The sequence below is a fragment of the Poecilia reticulata genome, linkage group LG12, assembly GCF_000633615.1.
Source record: "Poecilia reticulata strain Guanapo linkage group LG12, Guppy_female_1.0+MT, whole genome shotgun sequence".
NCBI lineage: Eukaryota > Metazoa > Chordata > Actinopteri > Cyprinodontiformes > Poeciliidae > Poecilia > Poecilia reticulata.
This window is the reverse complement of record NC_024342.1, coordinates 3,174,648-3,190,623: the sequence shown is the minus strand read 5'-3', so window position 1 is coordinate 3,190,623 and position 15,976 is coordinate 3,174,648. Positions and strand designations below refer to the sequence as shown.

The window sequence follows — 15,976 nt, the reverse complement described above, 5'->3', positions numbered from 1 at the left end:
ATATTTTAAATCGTTGCTTCCTATGTTTATTTATTGACAGTAATGGGTTTCCATATCCGCATGCTATTCTGATTTCAGCAGGGGGGGGGGGGGGGAATTCTTAAATCACGCATGATACAGCCGGAAGTACGCATGCGCGAACATTTACACAGCAGGTAAACTCCACCATGGCGGCGAGAGGCCATGTGCAAGATCCCAACGACAGGAGACTCAGACCTATTTATGGTAGGATATCAATTAGAAGATGCATATTTATGCAGTGGGGCAGGTTTGAAGAACAAGGCCGTGTTCTATTGGGGACTATATGATTTCAATACAGGCTGTTGGAGTTTTAAGTGCAGTGATGCGGCCCCTCAGGTTCCAGCCGCGGACTCTGCTGCATGCAGGGTCCAATGACAGTGCACCTTACCCGGTCTAACGCTAAGCCGGAGAAGGACAACGCTGCTGCGGCGGACGTCTGAGCGAATTCTCGCACCTCCCGCTTCAAAAACTACGCTCATTAGCAGTTATGTTGAAGCACTTTAAGGTTTGGGCGATTTTAAGGTGCGGAGTAGCTCCCTCTCAAAGTCGAAAGGTTTCTCCTTTTGCTAACGGTGGGTGTTTGACAGCTAGCTCAGCTGGCTAATGTGTCAAGATAATAAGCCTGTCAAATTGTAGGTACATTGTCGATACATTTTAAGTACTTTATGGACTTCACAAGATATTTCTTGTCAGGTTTGGACTACAATGTCCGACATAACGCGGCAGCTGCAATATTTGAAAGGCATAGTTGTATAGTTAGCCTTTAGTTAGCATTAGCATCACAACAGTTAAGGACAATGCTTTGTAGCTGGCTAGCTGTGTGGAGCTGTCAGAGCTCCGCTCAAACCGCCGAGTAACCTTTATAAGAGGCGTCTATTAGGATTTTATTGGCAAATTTAACCGAAATTTTACCCGCTTTTATGTGGTTTTTGGCTAAATGTTTTTTTACGGCCACAGTGTTAGCCATCAGGTATTAATAGAAACTGCATACATGTCGGATCTCAGTGAGCAACATTAAGGTGTTTGTAAGGCAGAGTTTTATTGAAGTTTCATATGGAGGCTTTTCTGTAAAATTAAACTTAATTCAGGTATAGTAAAATTTCATGCTAGGTTTGAGTTCTTGTTTGGCTTCTTTGCTATAAATCATTACTTACTCTGGATCAAATTATCCCTTTTGGAGAATTTAGCTAAAGTAACACAATGAAGGCATTTAAGAAGACCAGGACAGACTGGCATCGTCAGATTTCAAATATTTTTGAAAACAAGCTACTTTTGTAAAAAAAAAAAAAAAAGTATTGGCAGCCCTGTACTGTCATTATCATTGCAGCCCAACACCAGAGAGAAGAAGAAAAGTAATTTCATCATTTGCTGTCGTCACAAAGCAGTAGTTCTGTTAAGTTTAAGTAGCATGTCCTGATCAAGATCATAAAAAAATAAATAAATGCTGGAAAAAAATTAGGATCTTGATCTGATGCTTGGGATTGAAAAAGCTCAACTGCATCAGGTTAGTATTTAAGGTGATGCTAAAATTCGACCTTTAGGACTCAGAAAACCAGTCAGATTGAAAAACTTAAAACGGAAATAGAAATAAATTTGTGCCGACGTTTTAAGAGGATTTTATTTTGCGTGCGCCTGCTGTTTTCAGGACCCTGTGTGCTGCCTGTCGTGTGTCCCACTTTTAAACTGCATCCTGATGTTGGAGTCCAACCCATTCCTCAAAGTTTTCAGCGGTTTTCCCTTCCCTGTGATGGCAGCTTGAGCAGAGAGAATAGATGTGACATAATCACAGCATACTGCTGCGCCGGCCGGTTAATTTTGGCAACCAGCTGTCCTGGAGGGACCGAAACAGTTTGTGGCTCTGCGTCCGCACACTGCAATACTCGTGAGGCGTTCGGGGAAAACGTGTAGTTTGCAGTTTTTTGTTAAGGCTTCACTAGAATGTAAGCTAATTATTTTATAGTTTTTGACATCCCTGTGCAGTAACAGCACAAAATATGGCTGTAAAGAGAAATTACTTTAAAATCTTCTGCTGGTGTGATGAGGTTTAGTAATAAAACCATTAAAATAAAAATCTACATTAACTGCCTTTATTTCAAGCAGGAAAGCAGCAATTAATAATAGATATTGACATTGGTTATTAATGGCGCACCGATAAATCGACCCAGATATGCTTCATTTTGGGCTGTTGGCAGATACTCATCTGAAAATCTAACAGCTGTTGCCGATTTAGTAATTTTTGTTGCTATGTTTAGCAACTTTTCTAATAAAAAGAAAAAAAAAAAGGAGTTGGCCAAAGTGGGAATCAACAGGTCAGGCTCTTTTTAAAGATTGGTGATCGGCCAGAATACAGCAGTCGTTGAATCCTAACAATATAATGATCGATATAAAGATTTTAAGAATTACAAGAAAAGGTATTGTGTTTCCTTTGGAGCTAATGTTAGCATGGCAAATAGTCTGTCTAAAAATTAAGGAACTTGCGGCTGATTTAACGGTGGAACACTAGGGGGAAAAAAATGTTTCCTAATAAAAATGAGAGTGGGGGTTTCTTTTAGTTTCACACACAACTCTTTGTTTTTCATGACAGCCAGAGTTTCCAAAAACTGAATTTCTCTGTCATATAAGCAAAGGGAAAAAGTGTAGGAGCCAGCTGACTGGCAGTGTACAGCAACAGGCGGGGGAGGGGTAGACTCTTTGTCCCATAAAGTTTTTTTCTTTTTTTGCTGCAACATTAGAGAAATACAAATATTTTGGCAGACCATTGTTATGCATTTTATTTTTTACACTTTTAAAGCTGTATCTTTTTTTTTTTTTAATCTTGATTATATCAGAAAGTAGACTTCCTTCAATCATTGAGCTTCTTCCTTATTTGTATTTGGTGGTGTGAAAATCTCCAGTTCATCAGTGAAACCTTCTCCAAGAAGTTCTGAAAGTCTTCCGAAGATAAGAAAATCATTTCCTATCATATGACCCATAAAAAGTACTGCTTACTTAAAAACAATCCTGTTAATTATTCATCTCCTCAGATGAAGCAGTTGCTTTTGAGGGGGTTATTGATGAAGTGATTTGTTTTCCCTCCTGGGAGAAATGATAAATCTACTGAATCTGAATGACTGTAACAGTTATTCTGTTATTATGTTTCCTCAGATTACCTTGATAATGGCAACAATAAGATGGCAATACAGCAGGCGGATAAACTGCTGAAGAAACACAAGGACCTGCACTGTGCCAAGGTGAGTGGGATTTTTTTTTTTTCTGGCAAATTTTCAACCTTTCAAACTCAGAAAATTCAGGTTTGTTTTTTTTTTTTCTAGAAAATTTCTGAGATTAATCTCTTTAAGTTTCAGAATTTTTTGGGGGGCTGAGATTTTCTTTTTTTCCATCTACAATGGTCCTAACACACTGTTAGTGATGAACTAGCATATCAGGATTCAACCCCCAACAAAACATGCAAACATTTCCCACACGAAGAACGGAACACTCAGTCTGTTACAGTTTTATGTTTTCAGACTTGATGCTTGTATAAAAGTTGTTAATGTGATTATTAATAAATGATCGCTGTGGTATTGCTTGGCTAATTTAAACACCTGCTCTACTGATGAAATGTCAGAAAGGTGGTGTGTAGGTCGCCTTTTTTTCTTTTTTAGCTGAACCAAAATACACTGAATTCCACAGCACATCTACATGTTAAAATTGTCATAGTCAAGCTAGCGCCTGACCTACTTCGATCTTCCTCGCTATTTTTTTTAATAAAACTTTTTTCTGATCTTGTTATCTACTTGTAGCGCTGACAATTGGTAGCAAAGCATTGCACTCCTTTTTCTTGTATACATCACTCGTACGTTTAAGATTTAGTGCATTATGTTGACGTCTTGACAACTAAAACCAATGTTAGCCATCGTCGGCTAGCAGCCTCACCTTCAATAAACGGCATCATCAGTATTTTTTTTCAAACGCTCTGCTTTTTTATTTTATTTTATTTTTTTCTGCAGGTCTTAAAGGCCATCGGCCTGCAGAGGACGGGGAAGCAGGATGAAGCCTTCTCGTTGGCCCAGGAGGTGACCACTCTGGAGCCCACCGACGACAACTCTCTGCAGGCACTGACCATTCTGTATAGGGAGATGCACCGCCGTAAGTATTCACGCCCCCGTTCCTGCCGGCTGATGTCGCACTCTGAGTTAACGGTTCACTGTCCGCTTCCAGCCGAGCTGGTCACCAAGCTGTACGAAGCGGCGGTGAAGAAGGTCCCGCTCAGCGAGGAGTACCACTCTCACCTCTTCATGGCTTACGCCCGCGTGGGAGAGTACAAGAAGATGCAGCAGGTGAGGAAACAAACGTTACTAGCGGCTGATTTTTCTTCCCTATCGGTCATGAGATGGATAAAAACAACTTTATTCGTAACTTCACAGGCAGGGATGGCCTTGTACAAAATTGTCCCCAAGAATCCATATTACTTCTGGTCTGTCATGAGTCTGGTGATGCAGGTACGGCCATGCTTTGTTTGCATTTCTTTTGCTTTTTCTACATGAAGTTAAAAGGCGACTCTCTTTTTAATGTAGGCGATCTCAGCGAAGGATGAGAAACTGGCCCAGACCATGTTCCTGCCTCTGGCCGAGCGCATGGTGGAGAAAATGGTGAAGGAGGAGAAGATCGAAGCCGAAGCAGAGGTAAGCCTCACTAGCCGTTTTTGCACTGCAAGGAACGGAACGGAACGGCACGCTTCGGCCCGGTTCCACCCGTACTGCAGCCCTGTTGTGTTTGCATATAACTGAGGGCGGCATCGAAGCTTTACCTGACATTATTATTTTTGAAACTAAACAATGGCTGCGATGTAGCGGCCGAAGCCTTTTCCTTAGAGATGCGGTGGAAAACTTTCTCTTTCCTCGTTGACCGATCTAGTTCATTCTGTACTGTTCATCAGGGAGTAAGCGGAGGAAAAAAATGACCTCACCATGGGACGAGGTAACAGCAGAATGTTGAGGGGAATTGGTCGCAAATTAAAAATAATAATAATAATAAAAATATTAAAAAGAGCACTCTTTGTTTACAGTAAGAACAGCTTAGTGAAAGCCAGCTAGACCTGATCAACAGCTGACTGCAAAACAACCAACGGCTGACTCAAAACCAATCAGCTGCTGAATTCTAAGCAGCCCCGCTTGGAACCACAGCTCTTGTGGTTTCAAGGAGCCGGGTGGAACTGAGTCGGAAGTTCTAATGCAAACACGGTCGGCCCTACTTTGAACCCATTCCGTTCCTTGCAGTGCAAAAACGGCTACGGAGTCTGCATCATCCTCTGACCTTTGACCTCCAGCCTGGACAGGGTAGGGCCAAAACGATTTATCGTGAGGAATCGATTACTGAAATAATCGTCAACTAATTTAATAATCGATTAATCGTCAAACAGACTGAAGTTGCATACAAACTAGCATGTTTAACTCTAAAACGTTCACTTGGTAACAGAATTTCAGCATAGTTTTTTCTTCCATATGTGGCTGCAGGTGCAGCTGTATTTTATGATCCTGGAGCGTCTGGGGAAGTGTGAAGAAGCTCTCGATGTGATCAGGGGTCCACTGGGAGGTAGGTGGATGTTTTTAGTGTTTTTTTGTTTTGTGTTTTGTTTTTGTTTGTTTTTTTTTGCAATATCTCTGTTCTATATATAATAGAACAAAGTTCTTGGATCAAATATGACTGAATAACTGCTGTTTGTGGTCTTCCCTCTTGGTGTATGCAACAGCAGTGATCCGTTTTTTCTTGTTGATTTCCTAATATTTTTATAGCACATAAATGTTGGAAAAAGTCAGTATTGTTTTTACCTTCAGCCTTCCTTTTGAACTTTGTTCCACAGAGAAACTGACCAGTGAGCTGCAGAGCAGGGAGAGGAAGTGCATGATGCTCTACACTCGACTGGAACGCTGGCCGGAGTGCAACGCCCTGGCCCAAAAGCTGCTGCTGAAAAAGTGGGTAAACATTTATCAAAAGATTGACCCCGCCTACTTTGCAGCGACTATGTATGTCACACTTTGGGGTAATTGTAGTCGGTGATTTTACAGAAGATTTATGGATTCAACACGTTAAAATGACACACAACTATATGAACTGTGATGCTGCACATTGTCCAAGGAGGCCAAAGTGTTTCAGTTTTGCAAATTACGTAAGTTTTAATATGGCTGAAGAACCTTCTCCTAGCACAAAAACTTTATCTGAAAACGTGAGTCTTTTCGAACTTGACGTGTTTCTGTTGAGCAAATCCTAATTTACACAGTTTGACGGTCAATGGAAACACTGCAGGTGTCATCAATCTAAGCACCTCCTGTCTTTGTTGGAAGATTTGACATGAAACACCGTTCAGTCTGCTGCGACGTCAGTAATACAAACTGTCCACGCACAATTAAAAATTCTTAAATTCATGCATTTAAAATTATCAATGCCTTAAAATGTCTTAATTTCATTTTAAAAAGTAAGTCGGCTATTAATCACAGGTCTTACATTTTGTCTTGACAGAACTATTAAATTTGTATTTTCTKTTTTTTTTTTTTTTTTTTACTGTAGAACTTTTCTGAAAGTTGCACTCATTGTGTTCTGTGTCTTCAGTTACGGCCATAGACGGATAATAATGAAATAATAAATACCTTTATTATGTCTATGGCTGAGGTTATCAGTAGCTAATTGCTAACATGCCAGTTAGCTAGCTTTTTTTAATAGGCAAGTCCAAATTTATTGCCAGTTGACTGGATGACATTCTTACCTTTCTGTACAGATGCAGGGCTTAAATTCCATTCATGGTGGCATTAAAAAGTCTTAAATCTGTTTCCTGTTTCAGTCCTGACGACTGGCAGTTCTACCCCTCCTACTTTGACTCTCTGTTCCACCTGATGGACCAGTCGTGGAGCCCGCCGGAGGACGGAGAACAGTGAGCGGAATTCTAATAAGGAAGCTCGGTGTCAGGGAAAAGGAGGCTGCGCTCTCACCATGTTTCTGTGTCTCCAGCTGCTCGGAGGGTTCGGTGCATCACACCGTGGCCGAGGTGGTGAGGTTTGTGGAGGAGAGAATCAAAGTAGAAGACGAAAAAGACTCTCGCTCTCTCAGAGGGCCGTACTTAGCCCGGCTGGAGTTGATGCACCGACTGAGAGAACGAGGCTACCCTGAGGAGAACCTGCCAGGTAGGGCGGGACGCTCCGGGCTGGAGACGAGTTGTTCACCTACCTGAGGTTGCTGCTGCTTTACATCACACTCTGCTGTTTGGGTTTAAACAGGCGAGCCTCTAGACCTGATGGTGCAGTTCTTCAGGAAGTTCGGAGACAAGCCGTGCTGCATCACCGACCTGAAAATATACCTTCATCTGCTGAGTCCAGACCAGCACGTCCAGGTAGGACCAAGGTTACTGTCGTCCACCACAACAAGGAAACTGAACTTGAGAAAACTGCTTTGTTATCCGAAATTAATAAAAACAGTAATTTAATTTGGAAAAACTACAGCAGAATCTATATTGTGCATTTATAAAACTAACTAAAACATGCGGCGCTTACTCTAGTCCGCCAACGACAACGGCAAAAGTTGGGAGAAAACACCAGTCAGTCAGTTGGTTGTTGAGCAATAATTGAATTTGTTTTTTAAAAATTTTATTTTCTGCTGAGTATTCATTACCCAATAAATATTTCATAATCACAATACTTTCTGCTAAAAATGAGCCAAAATATGGAAAACCTAGAACTACTACTATAAACAACAAAGTAAACAAAAAATCTTTTAATAACTTGGTAAAAACTATCAAACACACTCTAAAAACAAACTAAAACTAATTTAATCATACAAACAAAAAGTCACAATAAAATAAAACTGAACTATAATGAAAAACCCAAAAACTCATAGCCCTGGTAGGGCAGGTTTCAGAGGTGTGCCTGCCTGTGGAACAGCGAAGATTTGGTGTAAAACAGATTCTGTTCTGTTTTGTTTCCTTCCTGCAGTTTATTAACCAGCTGAGTGAAGTGGTTCCACTGGGGGAGCAGGGAGAGGACGGCTTCGCTTTCCCAGAGGACACCAAGTCTCTCCAGAGGCATCTGTGTGTTTGTCAGCTGAGTCGGGCCCTGGGGTTGCATCACTCCCTGGACGTCAGCGGGAAGCTGCGCCTCATCGCCGAGCTCAAGGCTCACTATCACCACGGCCTCAAGTTTGGTATGACTGGTGACTGTTTCTGTTTTTATTTTATTTTGTGTCGACCTTTTGGCATCGTACGTTGTTCTGAACATCAGAGTAAAGAAGTGTGAGAGGCTCAAAAAGTCCACCATGTTGAGCGTAGTATCCCCAAAGGCTCAATTATTGATGCATTCTCCAAGTTTTTATGTTTGTTTCTGACCCAGCATGGTAGAATTAAGTTTCTTTCTTGGCGGTTCATCCAAACATTTGAAAACTCACGGCTCTTATGAAGTGACACTTCAGAGATCTGCTGAATGTTTGTCCCATTTTGGAAAAATGCCATCCATCCATCCATCCATTTTCTTGCACCCTTGTCCCTTAATGGGGTCGGGAGGGTTGCTGGTGCCTCTCTAGCTAACGTTTCGGGCAAGGGGCGGGGTACACCCCAGACAGGTTGCCGGTCTGTCGCAGGGCAACACAGAGACAACCATGCACACACACACTCACACCTAGGGGCAATTTGGAGCCTAGGTGTTGAGAAATTGAGAAAACCCACACATGCACAGGGAGAACATGCAAACTCCATGCAGAAATACCAGGGCCGGGAATCGAACCCAGAACCTTCTTGCTGCAAGGCAACAGCTCTACCAACTGCGCCACTGTGCAGCCCCTGGAAAAATGCCACAAATGGCAAATATGAAACGTCACAAAATCAGAAGTGCTCCAGACCACTAGGGGCAGGGTGGAGTAGATAATATTACCTACATAAATATGCTGCTGTTGTATGTTATTGTAAAAGATATGAAGTATAGCACATCTTTACTTTTTTCCTCCAACTTCTTTTCCTTTTACTGAGGGTCTGGTTGATTTGTTGGTCGACTCCCCCTAGTGGACTGGAGGACTTCTGCTTTGTGATTTTGAAACTTGTTGTTTGAAACTTTAAAGGGTTGGATGATTTAAAAAACAAATCGAAGGGTTCATTTTATTTGCCATCTTGGTTTTTTTTGTTACAGGGAGCAGCGCCCTGAAGACCGAGCTGCAGTTCTCTGACATGTACTGCCTCATGGCAGCTCATGTGTACATAGACCTGTGGACAGAAACAGGTCAGCCTCTTTTTAGAATCATTTTGTCATTCTTGTAACTCCAGCCAAAGCATCGTCTCCACGTTGTCCTTGTGTTTGCGCGTGCAGGAGATGAGGACATGGTGTGGCAGTGTCTGGGCCTCCTGGAGGAGGGTCTGTCTCACAGCTCCTCCAACGCCCAGTTCAAGCTGCTGCTGCTGCTCCTCTACTGCCGCCTGGGCTCCTTTGAGCCTGTGGTGGACCTTTACTCCAGCCTGGATGCCAAGCACATACAGCACGACACCATAGGGTCAGTTCAACCACATGGTTCAGGAGACGCAACCTGTGAATTTTACATAAATTTGTGTATTTTTTTCAGCTAGTTTTTCCCTTCCACTCTATTTTTCAGCTCTCTGTTTCTTTAACTTTTGTCTTTTTATCTGTCTGACTGACTGGACATGTTTCAGGTCATCAGTTCTCCTTGTGAAAAACATGCAACTTTTTCAGCTGAATAACTGAGAACTTTATTTAGGTTATTTAGCTTTTTTTTAAATATTACTACAAAACCTATAGGCAAAATTTGCACAAGTGCTTAAAAACATTGAAAATGCTTGAATTTAATTTGGATGTTTTCAAGGTTTCAAGGAAAGTGCTTGATTTCTATATGAAGTCCTGGAAAGTGCTCCATATTAAAACTTTGCAGTTTTGTAATGAAGTGCAGTCTGTTTGCTTAACGGCCTACATTTGGAGACCGATATTTACAGTTGAAACCAGATGTTTTTATACATCTAATAAAAATACTTTTTTTTTCTCAACATCTGAAATGAAGTGAGACAAAACTTTTCTTGTTTTAGGTCAGTTATAATTACCAAAGTTATTTCTATTTGCTAAATGCTAGAAAACTTGCCAAGAACATTTTTAAGAGATTTTTTTTTCTTTTTTTTTTAAACAACCAAATAAATATAATATAAAAAATATAAATATATTTTTTGTCAAAAATGCAAGAGCATAGCATTGCTTTAGTGTATGATTGATATTTTTTGTGAAATTAGTGTTTCAGAGACATTTCAAAACTTAAAATTTCTTAGGTTTTAGTTTGTTTTTGCTGTGGAATTTAGAATGCAATCACAAGACATTATTAATAATGTCATACAATAGTGAATTGAAGCTTTTTTTGTGTGTGTTTGGTGCTGGAAAATGTTTAAAACTTGCCTTCAAAATGCTTAAAGTCCTTGAATATTACTGTGCAAACTCTGTGTATAATTTACTTTCTAACGGTGGTAAAAGTTGCCTCTGACATTCTACGTACAGATTCTGATCAAGTCGTGTTTTTTTTTTTTTTTTTTTTTCCTGTTCAGGTTTCTTTTAACACGTTACGCCGAGTCTCTGGGTCAGTTCTCCGCTGCCTCCCAGTCCTGCAACTTCTCCCTCAGGTTTTTCCACTCCAACCAGAAAGATGTAAGCGTGTCCCTCCCTCCCTCCTCCGGCTCCGAATCTCACCCTCCCACTGCCCTCGACTCCCTAAACACCGTTTCTTTTTCTTTTTTTCTGCCGCTCTGTTCCAGACCTCCGAGTACATCATCCAGGCGTACAAGTACGGCGCGTTTGAAAAAATCCCAGAGTTCATCGCTCTCAGGAACCGACTGAACCAATCGCTGCACTTCGCCCAGGTCCGCACTGAAAGGATGCTACTGGACTTGTACCTGGAGGCGGACGTGTAAGGCCAGGCGCCGCAGAGTAACAGCCGTCGGGTTTTGCAGGCGGTTCTCCTTTGATTGAGCTGTCTTTGTTTTTTCAGCGTCTTGAGTCTAGAGGAAAGTGTTAAGGCCATGTCTTTGTCTTCAGAGGAAGACGATGTCCCCTGGGATACTTTAAGGGACAACAGAGACCTTACTGTATTCACAAACTGGGACCATAAACAAAGGTATGGAATATATATTCTCTTTCTTTCACAGAATCAAAAATCGGACCCACATGTTCGCCTTTTCTTTTTCTTTTTTGCCCTCTCCCCCCTTTACAGGCAGTTAACTGATGAGCACCGGACTCGCTCTATGGAGGAGGAGACGGCCTGGCTGCGGATCCGCTCGCTGACGTTGCGCCTGCTCGCCTCGCTCACGCCATCGGGACACGCCACCTCGCAGCAGAACTCTGAGATGTCCAACGAGAACGGCGTCGGTGACAGGAGCTCGCTCCACCGCAGCCTGCTGTCGCAGCTCAACCAGACACTGCATGCAGCGGCGCAGATCACAGAGAAACAAACACAGGTACAGGTCAGGCCAGCTCTGATGCTTGCTCTGTTAGCATTGGGCTAGATTTGTGTGTATTCTCAGCAAGAAGAACAGGATATGAGGCAGATATGTTTCTTAAAGAGGCAGCTCCAAAAATCAACTTTTTTGAGCTTTACATCATGCTTATAATGTTATGTAATTTTCAAAAACACACCCGTGAGTGTTGCCTTAATTCTTTCACGCATGTTAGAGAAATCCATTAATCACACATGGCAACCATTCAGTAGTTCAAGAACGCCCAGGCGAGGAGGAGGACAAAGCTCCTCCTCTGAGGTACTGTTTCCTCTGCTCAGCTCCTTCAGACTAGCCAGCAGCAATTGGCATACACCTGGTGGAACTGCACATCAGCTCAGCTCATTATAGGAGCTGCTTCTCTGTGAATCGCTGGTAAAAACGTTGTTAAAGGGTTAATAGAGGAGCCATGTTGTGATGACTTCCTGAAGGCGGAGCTTCAGAAAGAGCAGCAGCTTTTAAAGAGACAAACTCTTTAAGGTGTTGAAAGAAATTTGTCCTTGTAATTGAAGTCATATTTGATCTACATCACATTTTTATGATGACTGAAGTTATAAAAATGACTGCTTTAAAAGGATGTCATGTGGCTGGAAAATGCACAGCACCGTCTCTTTAATACATCGATTGTTTTTCTTTTATGGTCCCAGTACCCCCTGCTGGGCCCCCCCTCCACCCGGCTGGCCTCGGCGCTGTCCGTCGGCAGCTGCCACTGTCAGGCTGCGGCGCTGCAGCTCTCGGTCCACCTGCAGGAGCTGGAGTCAGCCGGACTCGGTGAGATGAAATGACCTCAGCTTTGAGGCCCAATGACGTGGCTCGCTGTGTTCCACCTGACACTTAATGTTGTTTTTTTTGTTGTTTTTTGTGTGTGCGTGTGTTCACTTGTCCTAGACGAATCATCGGAGCTTCAAATTCAGATCTGTAACATTTTTAAGTCATTAGTTGTTCAACTTCAAGGTGAGGTACCGGCTGGGTTATATTTTAGGCTCCATTTGTTTTTTCATATGCTTCATAATTCTATGTTCTCTTCACAGAAATACTTAATAAAAGCAAAGGAGACTTATTGGAAATGAAAGAGAGCAAATTAAAAACTCAACCCTCTTTATTAGAAAATCTAGTTTTCTTTCTTGAGGTAAAACTCTTGTTTTTTTTATTTTTTTTTTATTTTTTTCCAAATACTCTAATAATTTGAAACAAACACTTTGTCGGGTTTGTTCTGCAGACAGTGAGCATAGTGTTGTGGAGTGCTAGCTACTGTGCCAAGATCCTGCGACCACTGAAGACAAGTTTACAGAAGAAGAAAAAGAAGAAAAAGGATGCCAATACTTCAATGGTACACACACACACACACACACACACACACACACACACACACACCTCTTATGCAGCTCTGTGAGGTGTCTATCCATGTGTCTCATGTTGTCTCCCTGCCGTGTCGTCGTCCTGTGCTGCAGCCGTTGGTGGTGTGTGGATACCAGGAGCTGACTGGGGACTTGCAGGACTTACTTACCCAGGCAGTGGAGCACATCAGGGGGCAAGAGTCTGGCATCACTGCCCTAAAGCTGGCCAGTTTAACCTTGGAAGGATGCTCAAGGGTAGGTGCAAGAAATATTTCTATTCAATAAAATGGTAAATGGAAAGTTTGTTGTTGGTGTGACAGCATTTGAAACATTAATGTAATTGTTGACCAGCTTTTTGCATATTTTTCAATATTTTCTTTTAATGATGCACCAATTGTAGCTATCTGGCCAATATGATACCGTTTTAATTTAATTTTTTGTGTGCGTGTGAAAAGTTGCTAAATATAGCAACCAAGTCACTCAGTTGGCATCAGTGGAAAAATAAGCGATAAGCGGCTGATGTTTCTGTGTTTCAGGAGGAGGAGTCGTTTACGAAGGCTGCTATGGACAAGGTGCAGAGCAGTTACCTGCGCTCGCTACAGGAGGTGGGAGATCTACTCAAAAAAAGAGCCGAAACTATAAAGAACCTTAAAATCTGAAAAAATAAAAACGACACATCCTGGACTGAAGATGACTGTACGCCCATCACTCCATCACCTACCAGCTCTGCCCTGCGAGTCGAGCAAAAAACCCGGCCACGCTGTCCGGTTCCGATCCATCCTCACTACTTTCTGTCTGGAGCTCTTATTTTTCCTCTCCCAGGCCCTCTCTCTGGAACACCTGCAACTCTAATAGCACATGAAGCCTGTAAGTAAACAAAAAAAAAACTCATGAACTGATGCAGCATCTGCAAAATTGAGGTAAAAAAAATGGTGCACTCTCTTTGAAAGAGTTATCTTGCATTAGGAAGAAGAAAAAATGGATATACAGTTTTAGAATCTAATAAATTATTGTACATAATATAAACCATAACTCCTCAACTGAATGAGAGTATAAGACGCAACGAACCACTATCCCGTCTGTCAGCGAGGTTCCTGTTTTCCGGTCACGTCGAAAATAATAAAACAATCGCAGTGAGACGCACAACTTCATCTCCAAGGGAGGAAGGATCCGTCGACGTGCTGCTTTTTTTTTTGTTTTTGTTTTTTTTTGGCGGCAGCCGAGCAGGGAGCCATTCAGACTGACAGATAACCCCCTCTTCTCCATTTCAGAGTAGTTTTGTCTTCTTTTGTTGCGGTTGTCTTTTTCCTGTATGTTGTGTGTTGCTTTGAACCACCTGTAGTTACAGTATTACAAAGAGACGAACTAATCTTTTTTCATTTTTATATATATATATATATATATGTATATATATATATGTAAATGTAAATGGTGTGTCCATCTTTCTGTTTCCTTTTCTTTTTTTCTTTTTTTTTCCCTTTACAGAAGTGGTGCTTGTGAACAAGTCTGTTGACCCGGTTTAAAACTCGACTGATTCCCATTATTTAAGGATCATTCCAAGCGATGATCCGAACTTGAATGTTTACCAGGAACACGCGCTGCTCTGGTGAGAAGAATCCGTCTCTATGCAACCGACGGATACCGTTGTATGTAGTGACACACTTGGAAACGCCCATTTGCCAGAAGCTTGAGTGTGTGTGCGTGCGTGTGTGTGTGTGTGTGTGTGTTGCGATCATTCTGCTCTGGGACGGGTCTCCAACCAATAGAACATTGGACCTAAGTGTAAATACAAGCTGAGCGCAGCCTTTTCGAAGGACTTTGTTTGTTTTTTGTTTTTTAAGCAGCTAAAGTAGAAAGGGGTCGTTTGTCCCTCCCTGCTTTTGACACCCACTTTAAAAAGTACAAAAAAACTGAATCTTGTCATGCTTTTTATTTTTTTTAGTAACTGCCTCACTTGGGGGAGCACTGATGACTGTTGAACCCCGTGTTGGGGTTTTTGACTTTGGCATTGAAATATGAACATATAGTAAACGGTATCCCTAATGACGGCTTCCTATTTCCTCTATTTTTTAATGTCTGATATCATGGGGGTTTTTTTGTTGTTTTTTTTCCTTTTTTTTATTTAATTTTTTTGTCATGGTTTGTGGCTGCAGAAAAGATGTTGGTGATCTTACATGTGCTCACAATAAGGGTTTGACAATCTAGTGTCGTCTCATCGCCCCATTTTGTTAGAAAATGGAAAAACACAAACACTGGAATGTCAATGCTTTTTTTTTTTTTTTGCTTTTTTTTTAATAAAAAGGGTAAATGTGACAATTTATGTGTAATGTCTCTTCACTACAACGGGGAAAAAAAATCAACTAGTCAGAGTTCCATAGATGCATTACCTATTCACATCTAAGGAACTTTTTTCACATTTTCTGTTACATTCAATGTGTGATAGTCACCATAAAATAAAGGCCTATGTCATTTTTCATTTTTTGCCATATGAGGTTTTTTTTTTCTTTTTTGGCAAAAGATGATTTACGCCATCATTTTAGGAAGCTGACAATTTGATGTGCCAGACAAACAAAGCAAACACATTCTTTGAAACCTATTAGAATGCTGGTCAAATTGGAACAAGAGGGCCTGAACATTTATTTTTGGTTTTGCCACAGATTCTGAATTTATTTTATTTCCTGACTTTAGCTGGGCTGTTCCAACAAAACCATGCTTTGTTATATATACTATTCCAATGTACTGTATGGTTAGTATTGTTGTAGGATTGTGTGACAGGTTTTATATGTAAGAAAATTGTATAACTACCTAAAAAATGATCTGCTTTAGAATTGTGTTCTCCATTGTTGGTCTGGTACATGAAGTACACTGAATTCTGTAGGTGTGACTTTCCATCAAACTTGATAGAAATGAAAAAGTTCAAGGGGTGTGATTACTTTTGTGGGATGCTGTTAAATAACTTATATGATTTAAAATCATTTTTATGCACCTCATAAACTTATGAGTTGAGTCTGCTGTGAAATGTATAACTTTTTTTGATATTTAATTTGTCAAATATCTGAGATTTAGAAAATTCTTAATCATTTTTAAACCTCTTTGGGTTTGACAATTGTTTTTTTTTCTATCCAAT

The 15,976-nt window shown here is 41.1% G+C and overlaps 1 protein-coding gene across 2 annotated transcripts; it reads left to right on the top strand.

Moving 5' to 3' along the window:
- The first annotated feature begins 127 nt into the window (after window positions 1-127).
- Window positions 128-15,323, top strand: naa25 (N-alpha-acetyltransferase 25, NatB auxiliary subunit). 2 transcript variants are annotated; one of them, XM_008423300.2, is made up of 24 exons: window positions 128-225; window positions 3,166-3,251; window positions 4,011-4,149; window positions 4,222-4,340; window positions 4,428-4,502; window positions 4,578-4,685; window positions 5,517-5,595; window positions 5,864-5,975; window positions 6,839-6,928; window positions 7,006-7,178; window positions 7,272-7,384; window positions 7,983-8,190; window positions 9,165-9,254; window positions 9,342-9,522; window positions 10,571-10,670; window positions 10,778-10,929; window positions 11,011-11,136; window positions 11,233-11,476; window positions 12,160-12,283; window positions 12,401-12,466; window positions 12,544-12,641; window positions 12,732-12,842; window positions 12,964-13,104; window positions 13,386-13,508. In XM_008423300.2, exons 1-24 carry the CDS (start codon window positions 168-170, stop codon window positions 13,506-13,508), a joined length of 2,916 nt encoding a protein of 971 aa, XP_008421522.1. In that variant the 5' UTR covers window positions 128-167. The 2 variants fall into 2 exon arrangements, with proteins under 2 accessions (XP_008421522.1, XP_008421521.1); XM_008423299.2 differs by lacking the exon at window positions 128-225 and adding an exon at window positions 428-593 and having other exon boundaries at window positions 13,386-15,323.
- The last annotated feature ends 653 nt before the right edge of the window (window positions 15,324-15,976 follow it).

Bases quoted from the DNA above. Each gene is read 5' to 3' on its own strand.
- naa25 (XM_008423299.2), top strand. From the start codon at position 509: ATGTTGAAGCACTTTAAGGTTTGGGCGATTTTAAGGTGCGGAGTAGCT. The intron at 9,255-9,341 runs GTCAGCCTCTTT...TTGCGCGTGCAG, and splicing joins AGACCTGTGGACAGAAACAG to GAGATGAGGACATGGTGTGG. The intron at 10,930-11,010 runs GTAAGGCCAGGC...TTGTTTTTTCAG, and splicing joins TTGTACCTGGAGGCGGACGT to CGTCTTGAGTCTAGAGGAAA.